General features: G+C 25.6%; 3 protein-coding genes across 3 annotated transcripts; 1 reads left to right on the top strand and 2 right to left on the bottom strand.

Annotated features, from left to right (window-relative positions):
- Positions 1-2,985: 2,985 nt before the first annotated feature.
- On the bottom strand, positions 2,986-4,290 carry GO595_002660 (uncharacterized protein; the record flags this gene model as incomplete). Its single annotated transcript, XM_067915594.1, has 1 exon — positions 2,986-4,290. One exon carries the CDS (start codon positions 4,288-4,290, stop codon positions 2,986-2,988), a length of 1,305 nt encoding a protein of 434 aa, XP_067776461.1.
- Positions 4,291-4,789: 499 nt separating this feature from the next.
- Positions 4,790-6,916, top strand: GO595_002659 (Methyltransferase FkbM family; the record flags this gene model as incomplete). Its single annotated transcript, XM_067915593.1, has 1 exon — positions 4,790-6,916. One exon carries the CDS (start codon positions 4,790-4,792, stop codon positions 6,914-6,916), a length of 2,127 nt encoding a protein of 708 aa, XP_067776460.1.
- A 12,287-nt stretch (positions 6,917-19,203) lies between these two features.
- On the bottom strand, positions 19,204-20,763 carry GO595_002658 (uncharacterized protein; the record flags this gene model as incomplete). The annotated part of the gene is made up of 1 exon (XM_067915592.1): positions 19,204-20,763. One exon carries the CDS (start codon positions 20,761-20,763, stop codon positions 19,204-19,206), a length of 1,560 nt encoding a protein of 519 aa, XP_067776459.1.
- Positions 20,764-20,843: the final 80 nt, after the last annotated feature.

Here is a 20,843-nt window from a genome sequence, read left to right as displayed (position 1 = left end):
AATTCAAAGATTTAAAATTTAAGAAATATAATTTGTTGCATTAAAATATTATAATGATATCAAATTTTTTATTAATAGCTTTCATATCAAATTTCATATGAAATTAATTTATTTAATTTAATGATAATAATTTAATAATTTATTTATTATCTTTTTATTTTGCATTCTTTTGAAATATTTCAAAACTGATTCAAATACTACTGTACTTCGGGGATACTTGTTCAAGAAGCATTTGAACTGTTTCTAAATGACCTTTTGAAGATGCATAAGTAAGTGCTGTGTTAAATAATAGAAATAATTTCCAAATATTATTTTGAAATATAAAATTATTAAAATTAATTTTAAACAAAACGAACAAATATCATCAGCATTGATATCAATTCCTTTTTGTTCAAGAAGTAATTTAACTATTTCTGTATTACCATTTTTAGATGCATACATAAGTGCTGTTTTAAATAATTTCCAAATATTATTTTGAAATATAAAATTATTAAAATTAATTTTAAACAAAACGAACAAAAATCATCAGCATTAATATCAATTCCTTTTTGTTCAAGAAGTAATTTAACTATTTCTGTATTACCATTTTTAGATTCATACATAAGTGCTGTTTTAAATAATTTCCAAATATTATTTTGAAATATCAAATTATTAAAATAAATATAAAACAAAATAAATAAATATTTTGAGCATTAATATCAATTCCTTCTTGTTCAAGAAGTAATTTAACTATTTCTGTATGACCATTTTTAGATGCAATCATAAGTGCTGTTTTAAATAAGTTAAATAATTTCCAAATATTATTTTGAAATATCAAATTATTAAAATAAATATAAAACAAAATAAATAAATATTTTGAGCATTAATATCAATTCCTTCTTGTTCAAGAAGTAATTTAACTATTTCTGTATGACCATTTTTAGATGCAATCATAAGTGCTGTTTTAAATAAGTTAAATAATTTCCAAATATTATTATGAAATATCAAATTATTAAAATAAATATAAAACAAAATAAATAAATATTTTGAGCATTAATATCAATTCCTTCTTGCTCAAGAAGTAATTTAACTGTTTCTGTATGACCATTTTTAGATGCTAACATAAGTGCTGTTTTAAAAAAGTTAAATAATTTCCAAATATTATTTTGAAAAATCATTTTTTTACAATAAATATTAAATAAAACAAATAAATATCTTCATCATTAACATCAATTCCTTTCTGTTTTAAAAGCAATTTGACTATTTCTATATGACCATAATAAGATGCTTTCATAAATGCTGTTTCAAATAACTTAAATAATTTCCAAATTTTATTTTGAAACATTATTTTATTAAAATAAATCTTAAATAAAACGAATAAATATCTTTAGCATTAATATCAATTGCTTCTTGATCAATAATAAATTTGACAAGTTCATGGTTATTTGATTCTATAGAAAAAAATAAAGTATCGATTGGAATTTGCTCATTTTGTAAAAAATATTTAAAAAGATATAAGTTTCCAATTCTTGCTGATTCATCAATAATATTTTGATTAACTTTCATTCCTTCTTTTTCTAAAAATGTTAAAATCTCATAATTCCCATATTTAATACAAATGCATCCCAAATCCACATAATTTTTATCATGTTTTTCGAATTTATTCTCATAAATATATTTAAAGACATCATTTCGATGAAATTCAATTGCAGTTACATATGCACCTTCAAATGCCGAATGATTTTGTTCACATAAATGAATTATCTCTAAGTTTCCACCTGCAACCGCATATATACCTGCATTTTTAACATTTGCACCATTCATAAGTAAATATTTAAAACATTTAATTGATCCAAAAAATGCTGCATAATCAATTAATGTAACATTTAATTTATAAATAAAAGAACATCTTTCATAAAGTGATTTTGGAATTGTTTGATCAATATAAAAGTTTGATTGTGATGATATTTCTTGAAGTTTTTCTATTTCATCATTTCGAATTATTTTTGCAATTTCATTCGGATTTTGTCCCTCTCTGATCAGTTTCTTATGAAGTTCCCAATTGTTCTTTGAAAGTTCTTCATAATTTTTGTAATCATATTTCCTTAAATGGATTGCTAATTTATCTTCAGGCATGTAATGTACAAAATAAGCAATCTGCTTGTTTTTTACAATGCTTGGTTCAAGAAAATTATGTTCAATCATAGCTTCAAGAAGATAATATGATTCATCTGTATGCTTATTATTAAGAAATTGCCCAAATATTTCAAATATATTGGATTTGATTTTATTACTCTCTTCAAATGTTCTTATTTCTTTTATGATATTCAAAAATAAATCTGCATTATTATTTTTAATTACAAAGGAATAATATATCATTTGAATAATAATTAAATCATAAGATAAAGGATGGATTTCATCAAATTTGTTGATTATTAAACCTAAAGATCTGGAAAAATTTTCTTCATTCAAACCAAAAATTGCTTGATTTACTGATAGAAGTGTTTCCCAGTCGCAATGTTCCTTTGGATTCATATTGTAAACTCTTATTTAAGGAATTAAAATTTGAGAGTATAAACAAGTGAAAAAGTTGAATTTTAGCTGGAAGCTGGTTGAGCTTTTGGCGCGAAAAATAACCATCGCGGGTGACCGTTATGTTCTGGAAATACGATTCCTCATAATTTTTCACTTACAGCTTTATCCTTGATAGATAAAAACTTATCCTATTCAGCAAGGCATCTGCTTTCTCTAATCTATCTTTCTATATCCTTTGAATGTTATAATTATGCTTTGTTATAACAAATATATTCGAAAATATTTCAAAATAAAATAACAAATGATACAAATGCTGTTAACAGCATACATATTATGGAACATGGCGTCTCACCATGATTTTAGATACTGGTTTCAAGTGACAATAAAACATATTTCGGCATTTATCATGTTTACTTGAAGACCCAAAGGTCACTAACTTATACTTTGACTAGTAGATCCAAAGATCTCTAGTCACATGTCTTCTTCTTCGTAATCATAGTAATCTGATGGCTCCTGCACCTGCGGCAGCCTACCTCCGTATCCCTGTTTGCTTCTTTCCGTCAAGTCTGCAAACATCGTTGAGACATATTTGTTCCATTTTTCATCATTTTTAGGTTCTTTATGAGTATGTTTTATTAATTGTGTTACTTGGAAAAGATGATACCAATATGTCGCATTGATCTTTCTATATTGATCAAATGCTATTGGTATACGATCTGTTATTTGTTTCATGTCTTCTGGTTTGATTTGATTCAAAAGCAATTTGAATAAGACGATAAACTGATGATGTTCAATGGAATTCAAAGGGTACTGAAAAAGTATATTGAAAAAGTGAATTGGTAGATCTTTCAGCGGTTGTGTAAAGCTCCGAATGTGTGGAATCAAATAAATGATGAGATCTGCAACGTGACTTTTGACGATAGTATAATCATCACCAGACTTAATGTAGTCGCACATATCATCGACCTTAGATATGAGAAGATCAATGGATTCTTTGAAGTTGGCATTGGTGTTTCGAGTAGATTTCATGCAATTGCAAATATCCATTATAAGAATAATACCTTTAGAACCAACTTCGTGGGAAGAAGATGTAAATACATGTTCATGGATTTTTTGAATGTTTTCGGTGGTTGCAATTGGGGAAATTATGGCTATATTACTCTTTGAACATTCGATGAATAAGTCAAAAATTAAAGAATTTACTTCATCATCTTCTCCTAATGAATCAAATATGTTTTGCATAACATTGTTATCTGCTAGAAACTTAATTATTGGCGAATATAAGGAAACTAATAAATTGGAAATTGAATTATAAATTGGTGGCATCTTGATATGGGCCATCATTCTTTGAGTTAGGGTGTCCTTGTTTGGAAATGTAACAAGGATATAACCCGTTGTAAAACTGATGGCTGAATCAAAAATAATGGAAAAAGTTGTTGCTCTTGTGAGATTAAAATCAGGGCTTTGTAGAAAGTCTGATAGCTTTTGAAGAAAATCACGATGTGAAGGAAGATGATTTGTGAATGAAACAGCAGGTGTACTTAAACAATAAATAGCATTTGAAATTATCATCTTATTATCATCAGTCATATCCATCATGGCAACATCGAAAAGTTTGCAAAGGTTTGCTAGTAAAAATTTAATTAATGGAGTGAACTGTCGTTTAAAAGCAACTCGAAGTTGTGGGTGTACAAGGGCATGCTCAAGTGTAATTCCATCCCTACAAATAAATTCTTTCAAAGAAGAGAAGTCTTGTATACCAAATGCCCAGCTCATTTTGGTCAAATCGGTTTCATCACAATTCACTTTTTGAATTAAATGTTGTCTTTTCAAATGTCCGTTTAAAGTTTGGACTTTCATTTTTGTCCGTCTAGTTCAATAATATTTTTTTTTTCCTAAATTGGGAATGATAAATAAATGATTGGTACTTTCCCCTACCAATTTGTTGATATTAGAAATTTAAAACTGATGATGCCAACTTATTCAATAAAATTATATATCTTAAAGAAAACGTAATACTTGAGTAATGTTATTATTTTTGATAAAAGGACTCAAATCTTTCCATGAAAATTTAATTTTTTTTAAATTATTGGAATGTATTAAAATTTGGTTTTCTATTAATTGAAACGACTTACACGAGGGCGTTCATTTGATTTCTGAATAAGGTCTTTATTTTTAGCTTCCATTGAGATATGAACAGAATAAAATTCATGAACGTTTACATTTTGGCCAATTGTTTTTGGAAGCCGTTTATTCTGATGTCACTTTTATATTTATGTTGAAGATCAAGGACAAACGGGACACAATTCCACAAGCTTTTGAAACCGAAGAAAAAAAGAAGTTTGTCCGTGGGTTGCCACTGTGTTATTTTCTTGCATTCGTTTTTATTGTTTTAGGAACATATCTTGTCATAATTTATAGAGAAAAAAAACAAACCCTAACAGCTAGTATTAAAAGTGAAACAAACATAGAATCACCTCCTGTTATTCAAAATCAGACAAAAGTATCTCATGTTTCTAAAAATAAATTCGAAAAATGGTATGAAGTTATTTTTCCTGCAAAAGAAGAAAAAGAAGAAAACAAACTTTTTAAATATCGTGAATTGATCCAAAGTGCAAATGACAAAACCAAAGAATACGTCATAAATAGAAATGAATTATCTTTTGAAAGTGTTCGTTATATTGGTCTTGATCCATATTCACCCACATTTTCCAATCCCAAAGCTGTTGTTGTAGGCACCAATTCGGCTGTTGGCTCTTCTATATCCAAACTTCTTCAATCAAATGGACAAGAAGTCATCAAGATTAAAGGCTTTCTTGACATTGACTTTTCATCACAAGACATTCCAATCTTATTTGAAAACATCACACTAACATCTGTCTTCCTTGTCTACCAACCTCCTCTTTATCACTTCTCTGCAACAGATGGCGCATCATTCATTGGTGAAATTGTTCAAAATTATACAAACGGTTTCTTTAACGTATTCCACGATCGGGGTGTCCCAGTGATCTTTGTTGTATCACCACCATACTTCAATGAATATAGTGATGTTAGTTTATGTCATGGAGCAAAACTTGTTTATTTACCACATATAATTGATAACAAAGAACCTCGTGATATGTATAATATCCTTCTTAGATCTACTCGTGAATGTCGAAGAATTGGGAAATCACACGTCGAAATTATTCCTGGTTATGACGTTCATTCTATAACAGCTGATGAAGCTGCTCAATACATTGTTTCTCTTCTCAACAATTTTTCTCCTGGTCGTGTTGTTCTCAAAGGTAAATCAACAATGAAAATTGAAGACGCACTTAAAGTAGCAGTTCCTGATTGTAAGTTCACATTCGTCCAATCATCCCATAAGTTTAAACATGTCGAACTCCCCAAAGACGAAGTTGTGTTTGATGGCGAAATAAATTCAATGATAAAGAGTACGTTTAATGATTACATAGAAAAAGTGCCAGAAAAACCGTATCTAACCATCATCTTTACTGGTCGAAATGACAATTATGGCGGATTTAAAGAACGTGCCCAAAACTTCTTAAATAGACTTGGCAAAGCTCGAGAGCTTTGTCCCCTCTCAGATTTTGATGTTATGATTGCTGATTATAATACAAAACCTTCTGAAGGACCTTTATACAAAACTTTTAATTATAGTAGTTTACTTAAAGGGAAAGTTCGAAGTGTCATTATCCCTTCTTCTTTCCATCAACGTATATCAAAAGATCTTTGTTTTCATAATTCTACGTTTCTTGAATTTGTTGCCAAAAATATTGCCATGAGACGTTGCCAAGGCAAATACATAGTTACTGTTAATCCCGACAGTATTCTTTCATTTCAATTTATTGAATCATTGATGAGCCATCCGTTTAATGATGCCATCCTTTATTTAGCATCACGCTTAAAACTTACTGAAGCCATCATTAAGTCGTTTGGCTTTGAGCATGCTCTTCAATTCATGGAAGAGCCTTGGCGTCTCACGCGTAAGATGTTCTTAGACTTTATCGAACGTTTTGATGGCAATTTTCGGTTTGTTCGTCATATGAACGATTCTCCGAACGGCATTTTATGCAGAGATGGGCCTGGTGACTTTATGCTTACTTCAGCAAAGATGGCCGATGCGATAAATGCGTTCCATGAGGTGTGCTACAACTATAATCCTGACCACTTCTTCCACTTCAAATTTTATAAAATAGCTCCAGGGTTCTTCGTGAATTATATACCTTATCATATATTACATCAGCCGCATCCGTCATTGAATTCGCCTTTTACTGGTAATGACTTCGGTAAGTACCTAAATGATATGATGCTGAAGGGAACATCAGACGAGTTAAGTCAAAACGATAAGCCGAATTGGGGGTACCCCGAAGAGAAATTCGAAGAAATGATTTATATGTAAAAAATGTTTGTTATTTATATATTTTTATTGTTTTATTTTAAATAATCGAATGAATACTTCAAAACATGTGAAAAATTGTTTAATTTATATGAAATAAACTGGTTGTAAAAAATTTGAAGCATTTTTGATCGGTTTTGATAGAATCACGTTCAAAAAGTGGAACTGATACTACCGATTTTTTTCACCAGTTTATAAAAATTATAAGTTTTATGCTGAATTAATTTAACAGTAAATCTGTTGTAATGCTTTTTATCAATTGATAATAATATATAAATCATAATTTTCTTTGAAATTTGATTGTTATCAATTAATTTTTTTATTTTCTATTCATATTAATGAACATTGTAAATCGTTTTTATTTATTTATAAATATTTTTAATTTCATAAACGAACAACAAAATCGTTTTCTTTGAAATCTTTTGCAAATGGATCTTCTTCCTCAACATTTTTCAGATATTCAATTGAAAAATTATTTGTTTCTTTTTCTTCAATGTCTTTTGATTCTTCTTCACTTTTTTGCTTATTATGTTTAATACGAACTAACAATATAATAAGTAATTACACAATAATAATTACTCCAATTAAAACGCCAATGATAATATAAATATATGTTTTATTATCATTTTTTGATTCATTATTTTCATTATAAATATAAAAATCAGAATAAAATTCGAAATATTGCGTATAAAAAATAACTGTATAATCATAAAATATAATTAATGTTGGAACATATGTAAATGTTGAATTAATATTTGATATAATAAATGAATTTAAATATGAACTATAAATACTTAATGTTTGTGTAAATGATAATGATACAATAATTGAATGAGTAATAGTTATATAAGATGAAAATATACTGTGAGGGTAAACTGTAACTGGTCCTGAAAATGTATTTGATTTGGTAAGTGAATTCAATCTTGTAAATGTGTTAGATTTTGTAAGTGTATTCGATCTTGTAAATGTATTTGATTTGGTAAGTGTATTGGATCCAGTATATGAATTTGATTGAGAAAATGAATTTGACTTCGTAAATGTTAGTGTTGGCATTGATTGGCATCCATCTAATGTTTCTGTGGTTACATTTAAATTTTCGAAAGATTCATCTAGATATGTTTTATACACCATAACAGACGGTGTTAAAGAATTTTTAAAACAATCTCCACCAAAACTTGGAGAATTTACTCCATAAAAATAAATACATTTAAGTGAAGAGCAATATGCTAATGCACCGATACCAATAACTTTCACATTTTCACTAATTATAATTGTTTCTAATTTACTACAAGTATAAAAACCAAATGTTTCAATTTCTGTTACAGTGTTTGGAATTGTGACACTTACAAATGAGCAATATTGGAGTGCATGATTTTTAATTATATTTAAATTATTCCCAAATGAAATTGAGAACAAATTAACGCCTGAAGATAATGCATATGGTTCAATTGAAGTTACTGAATCTGGAATTTCAAATGTTTCAGTGGTATTTCCAACTGGATAACTAATAATTTTTGTAATATTTTTATCATATACAACGCCATCATTCTGATAATTAGAATAAAATGGATTTTCTTCCGAAATTTTTATATATTGAAGGTTTCCACAGTTAAAAAATGGATTCGTTGATATGGAAGAAACTGTACTTGGAATTGTAATATCTTTAAAAATACATTGTTGAAACATAAAACCTCCAATTGCCTGAACGCCTTTTTCAAAAATAACAGACGTAAGTTTTAGACATCCAGCGAATACATTTTGCCCAATTGATGTTATCGGGCTTTTCAAAATTACATTATTTAATGAAAAACAAGTTTGAAATGCAAAATCCCCAATAGTTATTATACCTTCACCAAACGAAACTTCTTTTAAACTAGTGCACATAGAAAATGCACTTTCTCCAATGGTCTTTACTGAGTTATCAATTTCAGCAGTCAGTAGTCCCGTCCATGCATAAAATGCTCGACTTGGAATTTCATCGATTCCATTCGAAATGATTAAATATTCTGTATTACTTTTGTAATCACCGGAATTTACAAATTCTTCAGAACTAGTTATAGTTAATGTACTTGTTTGAGCATTAAAGCTTTGTCGTGAATGATAGAAAAAGAGAATAAATATTACTAAAATGAATTTGAGATTTATTTTCTTTATTCTCCTTATATTCATCAATTTAATTTTTACTGAAAAATAAATATCATTAAAATACAATGATTTCATTAGTTTAAGTAATTTTGTTTTTACTTGCAAAAAAGAAAGAAGAATAAACAAATATAAAAAAGATAAATATTCGATCGCTTGCTTGAAATAGCCAATCAATTTGTTGGAAGCAATATTATAGCAATAATTATATATAGAAAGAAAAAGAGATATTTCACTTGAATCATGATAAATAAAAGCCTTGATGTGATTCTTCATAAAGTAATTTTTCATGGAGTTATCAAACCAAATAATGTGACGAAAAGCATAGAGAATTAGATTTCTATTTTCAAGATAATGATTAAAATTGGATGTTAGCATATAAAAGCCAATCTTGATTGCTGTCTGCATTGTAACTAGTGAGAAATGACCGAACATTAAAATAAAGATCAAAAGAAAAATAAACTGATATTCTCCAAGATTGAAAACAATGCAAACTGAAACAGACTTTGTCAATTGCCACAAAACAACAAGTCTAATTGAATGGTTGTAAAATAACTTTTTGAGAATTGTAACCGCTGTCATAAATTCTTCCGTGAAATTTTCGTGATTTTTTCCGATATTCCGCGCATTATGAGCACTTTATCTAATAATTAGAGCATCCAGCAATCAGCCATTCGGGTTTCCTGATAAACACATGCAGCTTCTACATATGGTAAGCCTCTCTTGGAGTATTGATGTTCCGTCAATTCAATGAGGTTGTTTAAACCGTTTATTGGAATTTTTCTCAGTTGAAAAATTTACAGCTTCGTCGAGATTCATTTTCGAAATTTCCATTTCGATCTGTATATTTTTTTTTCAATTTGAGAACAGATTTTTGTTCAAGTAATGATAAGGATTTAATAAAAATCAAAAAATTGACCAGGTATTGTTTATTTTCTCAGTTTGAGTACTTCATTTTGAATAATAGCTCTCTTTCTTCTCCTCGAACTCATCATTTTAGAATTTTTTATTGTGGCGAATTAAATGAACGGTTGTAATAACAATCGTTATTAATATTAGAATACAAACTACTATAACGATTATTATATTTGTATCCTTATTTCTGTTATTTTGTTCTATTATAACATTAATTAATGTAAAGAAACTTGAATAAAAATTATAATTGCAGAATTGAATATAACGTTATAATTATAATAGTATCTAAATAAATTGTTTTTTGAATAATTGTAGCTGTGATTGAATATGAACTATAAAAAATAATTGACTTTGTTAATATTATATCAAATGGAAAAGAAATTGTAAATGTACTTGATCTTGTAAATTTAAAAGATTTGTATGCAAAAGTTATTGTAAAAAACGGTACCGTTCATGATTTCTATTTGCACAATACGCATTTTGTCCAAAACACAAAAAAACCTCGTGACACACCCTATATCCAGTGAGAAATTATTGATGTATAAAAAAGGAATTAATATTAACAAATATTTTATTTATATGAAATCATAAAAGTTATCACCTACATCTTTTTTATCTAAATCAGATAAAGAAATTATATTTCCATTATCATATTGTTCGCATATTATAGATTGCATTTCTTTAGCATTTTCATTCATTTCTTTATCTTTTATCACATTAAAAAACCGATTTACCAATTTTACACATTCATTATTCTTAATCTGAAAAATTGGATTTATAATTTGGAACATAACATATAACGAATTAAAATCAATTATATCAAATGTTTCAAAATGATTTAAACAATTTTCGACAATAGAATTATATTTAGACAAAGGATCGAATTTATTTTGGATGATATAACTTAATAAAGAATCAAAAACATTTTCATTTTTTTCAATGACAAATTTTTCCAAAATTTTTATTATTTCATTTTGGAATTCGAATATTGATAAAAATAAAAGTGAAATTAATTCGAATGAACCATTTTTAAGTTTCACAATTTTAGCAACACATTGAATGAAATAAATATTTTTAATCTCATTTTTATCGAAACTTAAAAAAGATTTCATAAATGGCTCATAAATATCATAAAACAAAAGAGCTGAACTTAAAATTTCGAAAGAATTATAAACTTTCCCAATTTGTATAATTTTTTGTATGTTTGTATTAAGTTGATTTCTTTTAAAGAATTCATAAGAAAAATGTTTTTTAGCAATATGAAACATTACTCCATTTCCTAAAAGATAAAATTTTATAAAAGATTCGGAAAACTTCGAATCATATGAAATATAAGAAAGTACATAAGCAGAAAAAATAATTAAATTATTTTGATGAATTGTATCTTTCATCATATTTAACTCAGAGATTAATTTTAAAACACATTTCTCAGGTAAGAACTCAATTATTTTCGCAATTTTCTGATAAAATTCATCGATATTATCATCTTTATTAGGAGTTAATGGATAACACAATTTATTTTCTAAAAGTTGTAACACATTTTTAATCAAATTTATATTTACTAATTCATTTTGAAACGAATTAGAAATACACAAAATCAACACAAAAATAATTAAAGTAAATTTCTCATAATCAATTTCATTATTTTTAATATAAGCAGACAAAATCAATAAACAAAACTGTGATTGTATATTATCAGTCAGCAATTGAAAAAACTCATTAATTGCACAATTAAAAACTTGTTCTTTAGTTTCATTTAATTTTGTAAGTTTCTCGACTAATAATGAAACAAGTAATGATTGTTTTGCATATATTAATAATGTGAAAAAAGTTACGATATCAGTTTTCGCTAAATATATTAAAACGTTTATAAGAATTTGTTTTTTAACACCTTTTAATGAATAATATAAATTAATAATATAAGGAATAATTGGTGTTTTTGCGTTTAATATATTTAATGGATATTTATTTGAATATTGTTCGAAAAATACAAAAAGACATTTCATTTGTGTTGAATCATTTTCATGTAAATTATCAAATAATTCTTGAAATATTTCATTTGTATTTTTTGGATTAATTTTTGTTACAATTCGATTAAATAAATTACGTAAAGTTTCATTCTTATTATTTATATGTAAAATATCTAAACAAATGTTTTGAATCTTTTGGTTTTTAGATCGTGAATTTAAAATTACAATTGCTAAAAAAGATTTATGAAATCCAATTAACTCAATTGAAGATTTTAATGATATATATCCATTAATTGATTGATATGTCGTAAAAAGAATTAACTTTAAATCTTTACAAAATATTTTTATTGTATATTCTTTAAATGAATCCGAAAGAAATATATCTTCAAAATATGTTTTTTCGATTGGTAAATTATTTGTAAAAATCATCGAATATTCTTCTGCAATTTTTTGTGTTATTTTTAATGAGATTCTTAATGTAGAAACAATTGCTTTGATTAAAATTAATGAATCACATGATTTATAATTTTTAATTATTGATTTATGTAATTGAATTAAATCGATTTTTTCTTTATATAAAGAAAAAGAAGATGTAATTGCATTACAAGTTAATGTTGGATAAGTTTCTAAAGCGAGAATAAAAAAATCAATTAATGTAATTGGTATTTCATCCAAACAACTTAAATTATTTAATGCATTTAATAATGTATAAATTCTTTGCTTTTTCATCATTGTATTTGATAAAACATAATTAAGAAGTAACGAGATAAAACTAATATCAATTGATAAAGTATTCGATAAATATAATGTAATAACTTTCGAATTTGTTGATAAATATGGAATACATTGAAACCAAAGTGATATATCAAATGATACTAATCCAATTAATGTTCCATAATTAATTTCTTCTTTCTCTATTTTATCAAATATTAATGAAAGAAGTGTTTCATCCCATGAATCAATAGAATCGATAAAATATTTTATTGTAAATATATCAAATTTCGTTGTTTTAATGTTATTTCGTTCAAATAAATGTTCATTTAAGTTATTTGATTTTTTGTTTTTCCGTTTCTTTTTAGGTGTAACAAAAGAAGAATTACTAATGTCTTGTGTATTTGAATGTTTAGTATATGTTTTACTTGGCGATGGTGGAATTAATGATTCGCGCATCGAGTTTCTTCTTTTCCGTTCACTTTTTATAATACTTTGTAAGTTTTCAGTATCAGATAGTCTTCGCTTTGACTTTGGTGACATTATTGGATTAGCTTCAGTTGATAATAAATAATCTTTTTTAGCTTTGTATTCAGAATATTTTTTGCATTGTTGTAAATAATCAAGAATTGAATACATTATTTCTTTGTCCTTTGAATTTTGAGAGAACATCAACGAAATTGAAAGAAAAGCCATATCGATATCTTCTGTAGCAATTAATGGAATTTTCTCCAAATTTAAAAATAATTTCGATATAAAAAGCGTTTTTTCGTAATCTTCAGTTACCGAAAAGTAATGTATAATTTTAGCACAAAATATATTTTTATTAATTTCATAATATTTCAAAATTAAATTTAGTTTTGAAATACTTAAAAATGAAATTATATTAACCAAAAAATTAATTGCTACATTTGGATGATTTTCAGCAAAAAGTATTAAGGAATCTTCATCAATTGGTTCGAGAAATATCCTTTGCATTTCATTTTCGATTGGATACATTGACAATAAAATTTTTTGTGCATTTGTTGAAATAATATCAATATTTTTATATAAATATTTAATAAGAACATTTTTATCAATTAAATTACAAAATGTAATTAATGACTTTTCGAATTTTTTAGATTTTCTAAAATGTGAAAGTATATAAACAAAAACATATTCAATAATTTCATCAATAGTAATTAGAAATATATTATTTCTTTGTATAATTGTTATAATATTTATTGATACATCTAAAAGACTAACAAGATCATTAATGGTATCTAAATTAGAAATACTTTTAGCAATATTTGGAAAATGTGTCTTAACTATTTGAAGTGCATTTGTTGGTGATGTTATTTTTATATATTCATTCATTAATTTTGCTCTGAAATATAATGACAATTTTTTACATTGAAGAGATAAATTAGAAAGAGTTGAAATATTTAGGAAGTCATATGATATATCTGTTGGATGCATTAAAATAAAAAGTGTTGATTGAGCCCAAATTGAAGAATCTTTAGAATTGAGATATGAATTTGCCTTTTTGACAATAAAATCCCAGACTTTGTTAACTTCGTAATTATATAATATAGAAAAATATGTAAGAGGTAAAAGTGAAATTGTTTGAAGTTGTTTAAACATTAACGATAAATCATATTGATGTTGATTATCAAATATTTTGATAAAAAAGTTGTGCATTTTTAAAAACATTTTTGGGTCTTGTTTCCCGCTGATTATTTTAGTTAGATAATCAATAATTTCTAATAACGTATCTTGCTCAATCGTATAATCGCATTCCTGACAGAAACTCGTAACAATTGACATTATTTCATGAGCAACATTTCTAGGAAGTATATGTGGAGATCCTTTTGCAACGTAAAATTTAATTAATAAATCTGGTTTATGAAATTTTACAAGTGACAATATTACTAACCTCCGATCATTTTCGTTACCTTGTTGATATATCTCGAACATTGTCTGGAAAAAATTTGTTGATTTCCACATTTAATTCCCAGGCAAGTTTAACGTTTTTAATTAATAAACGTACTCTTGTTTTGTGTGCAATATCATCGTTACAATTCAATTATATTGAGAACACCCAAAAGCATCGATAAATTTGGTTTTCAAATTGATGGAATTTGAGTCCTTGGATGATGCACTTCTTTGTGGACATGATTGAAGCCATTTGGTGTATAACTACCTTTAAGTAATTTAACTATTTCCGTATGACCATTTTCAGATGCTATAATATATGCTGTTTTAAATAATTTAAATAATTTCCAAATATTATTTTAAAGCATCGAATTATCAAAATAAATTTTAAATAAAACAAATTAATATTTTGAGCATTAATATCAATTCCTTCTTGTTCAAGAAGCAATTTAACTATTTCTATATGACCATTTTGAGATGCTTTCAAAAGTGCTCTTTCAAATAATTCACAAATAATAGATTAAAATATAAAATTATTAAACAATAATACAAAAAAAATATCTTTAACACGATAGGTGACACCTTTTTTTCTTAAAAACGGTTGAACTTTAGTATAACAAGATACTAAAATAAGTGCTGTATTAAATAATTTAAATAATTTCCAAATATTATTTTTAAACATCGAATTATTAAAATAATTATTAAATAAAACAAATAAATATCTTTAGCATTAATATCAATTCCTTCATGTTCAAGAAGTAATTTAACAACTTCTGTATAACGATGATGAGATGCAGACATAAGTGCTGTTATAAATCATTTAAATAATTTCCAAATATTATTTTGAAATATAAATTTATTAAAATAAATTTTAAATAAAACAAATAAATATTTTGAGCATTAATATCAATTCCTTCTTGTTCAAGAAGTAATTTTAATATTTCTGTATGACATTTTGCAGATGCTAATATAAGTGCCGTATTAAATAATTTAAATAAGTTTCAAACATTATTTTGAAATATAAAATAATTAAAATAAATTTTAAATAAAACAAATAAATATTTTTAGCATTAATATCAATTCCTTCTTGTTCAAGAAGTAACTTAACTATTTCTGTGTTACCATTTTCAGATGCTTTTATAAGTGCTGTTGCAAATAATTTAAATAATTTCCAAATATTATTTTGAAATATCAAATTATTAAAATAAATTTTAAATAAAACAAATAAATATCTTTAGCATTAATATCAATTCCTTTTTGTTCAAGAAGTAATTTGACTATTTCTGTATTACCATTTTTAGATGCTAATATAAGTGCTGTATTAAATAATTTAAATAATTTCCAAATATATATAAGAAATCAAAAATTATTTAAATAAATATCAAATAAAACAAAAATATATCTTTTGAATTAATATCAATCCCATCTTGTTCAAGAAGGAATTTAATTATTTCTACATGACCATGATAAAGCGCAAAAAGTAGTGCTGTTTGAAATAAATTAAATGATTTCCACATGACATTTTGAAATATCATTATTATCTCTAGTATTAATATTAATTCCTTGTTTTAAAAGATATTTTATTAATTGCTTATGATTCTTCTTTGATGCCCAGAAAAAAGTTTTTTCAAAAAAATTAATGAAATTTTAAATAAATATTTAATATAAACTGTAATGTAATTTAACATCTCCATTCTCAATTTTAATTCCTTTATTTTGAAGGAGCCATTTGACCACTATAGGATTTCCATTTTGAAGCAGATCCAAAAAAAGATCTTTTCTTATAATTTTTCCTTCATAAAAACTTTGTATAAAAGGAAGATTATTATATCTTATTGCTGCTTCTTGCAGTGAAAGATTTAATTTTGATAAACCTTCTTTTTCTAAAAAAGATAAAATTTTATAATTCGTGTGTTTTAAACATTGCATACCTAATTCATTTAAATCTTTGTTCACAAATAAATTTTTTCTTTTCTCAATTTTTTCAACATAAAAATAATGAAAAATATCATTTCGATGAAATTCGATTGCTATTTCTAAAGCATTATTAAATGTTGAATCGTTTTGTATGCATAAATGAATAATTTCTAAATTTCCTCCAGCAATTGCATATTTTAATGCGTTTTGAACATTTGATCCATTAATTAACAAAAATTTGAAGCATTTAATTGATCCAAAAAATGCACAAAAATCAATTATTGAAACATCCTCTTTTTGATTCTTTATAAAAGAATATTTTTCATAAAGTTGCTGATCAATTACTTGATTAAAATTAAAACTACTTTGTGTTGACATTTCTTGTAATTCTTCTAAATCATCATTTCGAAGAATTTCTAACAAGTCTGCTTCTTTAGTTTCTTGGCTTGTTATATTTATAATGTTTTTCACATAATAAAGAATACTTGAAGGTATCATTTCATTTTTATTTATTTCTTTAAGAAGACATCCGGATTCATATGTGTTTATTTGACAAAGATAAATGGTTAATACTTTAAGCAATTTTGTAAAGTTTAAATTTTTTATGTTTGATAATGAATTCAAAAATAAAACATATAAACTCGCTTCTCTTTTTTGTGTAAAATAAGACATATAAATAAATTGAGTAATATAAAATTCATAGAGTAAAGGACAACTTGGTTTAGCTTCCATCAGTTTTGAAACTTTCTGATATGTTAACTCGAGATTGCTTTCGTTTAATTTTAAAAATAATTTCTCAATATCAACAACTTCGCTAGGAACAAGTCGTAAAGTCTGTGATGGAGGAGGAATAGACTTGAAAGCTTTCATATGGCAGCTTTTGAACGGTTAACAATTTTTTTTTCAAAATATATTATCCTCAACTCCTTTTACACACAGTCTATAAGTAGCACTGCTTTAGAATTCAGTGCTGGATTGAAGTGTAAATCGATAAGAAATAATGAAATTTGTTATAATCAAAAATTATGCTCCTAGTTTTGGTGCAGCTTGGGACTGATCTGAGAGGTTTGTCTTAGTACAATATCATCACTGTCAATTTTATAATAATATTCATGGATCAGTAATTAATATCAATTTCTTCTTGTTCAAGAAGTAACTTAACTATTTCTGTGTTACCATTTTCAGATGGTTTTATAAGTGCTGTTGCAAATAATTTAAATAATTTCCAAATATTATTTTGAAATATCAAATTATTAAAATAAATATAAAATAAATAAATATCTTTAGCATTAATATCAATTCCTTCATGTTCAAGAAGTAATTTAACTATTTCCGTATGACCATTTTCAGATGCTATAATAAGTGAAGTTTTTTTTTTGATTACTTAATTAAATTCCTAATATCGTTTTTAAATTGTAAATTGCTGAAATATATATTAAATAAAATAAATAAATACCTTTAGCATTAATATCAATTCCTTCTTGTTCAAGAAGTAATTTAACCATTTCGATGTGATTTTTTTCAGCTTCAAAATATAATATTGATTTAAATATTGAAAATAATTACCTAATATATATTTAAAATATCAATTCATTATAACAAACATAAAAAGAAAGAAATTATTGAGTACTTCCTACTGAATTGAAAACAATCGTACACAGAATAAGAAAGATCTTATCGCATCATGTGAATAATTACCATATTGAGCTATTCGATGACATGGATGAGAATTTCCATGTTAGATTATAATTTGAAAAATAAATACTTTTATTGTATTTAATAAACTCAAGATTTCCATTTTTTTCTCATAACATTATCATGTTAGATTATTGTGATGATCGTTCTCTCGAAAACCATCAAAAAAAGTTGAAATATACTGGTATAATAAACAAAAAATATTGAATATAAAACGATTAAAAACAATTCAATTATAAAAAATGAAACTTAAAATGAATAGAGAGGAATGGATATATTAGACAAAATGAAATAAATAATAACATCAAATATTGTGAAAAATATTTAAAATAAAGTAGTAATAGAGAGATATTGGATAAATTTGAAAAAAAATTCAATTGCAAATTACAAGATAACATTATAATATTATAATATCATTATTTGAATCTAAAATATATATATACTAATGTTATTTATTTAATACAAGAGGATCATATTTAAATATAAATAATAATAAGAAAAATATATTCGAAAACAGGTTTTTCATGTTCCTACTTTTTAGGTCTTCTTTATGCTTTTTGATCGTATTTACTTGTTATTGACATTTTTATCTCCAAATCAAATAATAATTTACTGAAATAATATGGTAACATGAATTGAAATTATTATGTTGTTTATTATATTTAAAAATAAATTTTCATGATTTTTTGTTCTCAAAATGAATGGAACTCAATGTTAACTGAATATAAATAAAAATTAATTAAAAATTTAAATATATCATATAATTATAAAAAATGAAATAGAGAGATCTCTTAACTTTTCAATTTAACGTGAAATTGATTATCTATAATAAAAAAATCAAAAATAAAATGATTTAGTATTTAACGAAGAGCATTAATAATTATAAATATTTTTTTGATTCACAGATTAAAATTATAAATGTGTATCGATTTATTAACAAAACAATATTTTTTCAGTGGCGACCGTTTGAAGTACAACCTTAACGAATATTTAAATGAATGCTTTACATAAAACATGACATTATAGTTACATTTTATTCATAAAAACAAATTGTACTTCTTCAAAGTCGCTAACTTCATTACATATTTCTTTTCCAAGTGGTGTTTTCATTAAAACTTTCATCAAGTCAATTACGTAATCCACAACACCGAAGTTCATTAATTGTCTTAATTTTCCTTTTATCATATTTGCTATTTTATTATTATTTATAATTGTGGCATTTTTTAATATAATAAGTGCATTTGCTACAATCATATGTGATTCCGTCCAAACATCGACATCATCCATTGGTGTATCAAGTAATGGAACTATATATTGAATGTATAACATGATGGAATCCATTCCTTGTTTGAGTTCGCTTGTTTTAGCTAAACATCTTAAACATGATAATATCATATTAGTATCATTCGTTTCTTTTAAAATTTCGCATAAGCCAAAGACACCAAATGGTGGAGCCATTGAACAAACATTTTCAACAAGAATTGATGAATGATTTAATGCATTAGATAATGATAAACATGATGCTTGCGCAATTTTTTTGTTCTTGTTCTTCATTAAGAAAAACAATGGTGTAATGTCTTCATCTTCTAATACTTCTACACATTCTTGTTGCGTCATTAACAAAGATAAAGCTTTTGAAGAAGCTGATTGAACAGTTATATCGTTGCTGTAAATCATAGAAATATCCATCAAATTCAATGGAAGAGTGTATCGGCAAATGATGGTGAAATCACTGATGAATTGGAACAATGTGTTAAATAAGTCAATAACTTGATAAAAATAAAGTCCCATTTCAGGAGTAAATCTTTCTCTTCTGATTTTGGTTCGAAGAGTTTGACATATTAATTTAATTGCATTGTTTTGAATCATCTCTTTTGCATTAACTTCTAAGGTGCCAACATGTCGAAGAATGGCAGCAGAATAAACAGGTATTTTCTCTACTTGTTCAAATGAATGAAATACAAGGGGTTTGATAATGAAACAATTGGAAAAATCTGTATCAAATTGTTCACTTTGGCTCATTTTGTGCATTAGCTTTAGTACGATAAGAAGAGATTCATGATCAGATGAAGGTATAATGTGGATACAAATTGATAATGCTTTAAATAATGTTTTAGAATAATCTTGTTTTTGACAAAGTTGACGTATTAATGTAAAAAGAGCTTGGGTAAGAATATGATAAACACGAAAATCAACAGAAATAATTGAATCACATTTCCATGACTTTGTTAACTGAATGATTTTATCAAGTGATGGTTCTGGATTTGTTTCATCCATTTCATGTAAGTAGTTTAAAATTGATGTAGAACGTGATGTAGCTGGATCATTAATTAATTCATCTTCAAAACGCTTTATAGTTTTAACTGAATGAAGAGGTAAATGCTCCACTTCAACAGTTGTTTCTGTTTCATCTGAACGCGAAGAGGATATTGCAGATTGTGGTCTTGATGAGTCTACTAGTTTCCTATCTTGAATAGGTGGCAGTGTAGGTTTAATTATTTTTGGCATTGGTGCATTTTTATTATTTGTCTTTTTTGGTGTTGAGCATTGCGTTTGTACCTTTGGAACAACAATTCTCTGTTTCATATATTGGGCCACCCCAAATTTTCATATTTAAAAATTATAAAATTATTACAAAATATCAAAAAATTAAAAACATTTATTCT

Source organism: Histomonas meleagridis (genome assembly GCF_020186115.1).
Source record: "Histomonas meleagridis strain 2922-C6/04-10x chromosome Unknown contig_20, whole genome shotgun sequence".
NCBI classification, from domain to species: domain Eukaryota; phylum Parabasalia; order Tritrichomonadida; family Dientamoebidae; genus Histomonas; species Histomonas meleagridis.
The sequence above is the reverse complement of the archived record's forward strand: the minus strand, read 5'-3'. Positions and strand labels throughout refer to the sequence as shown.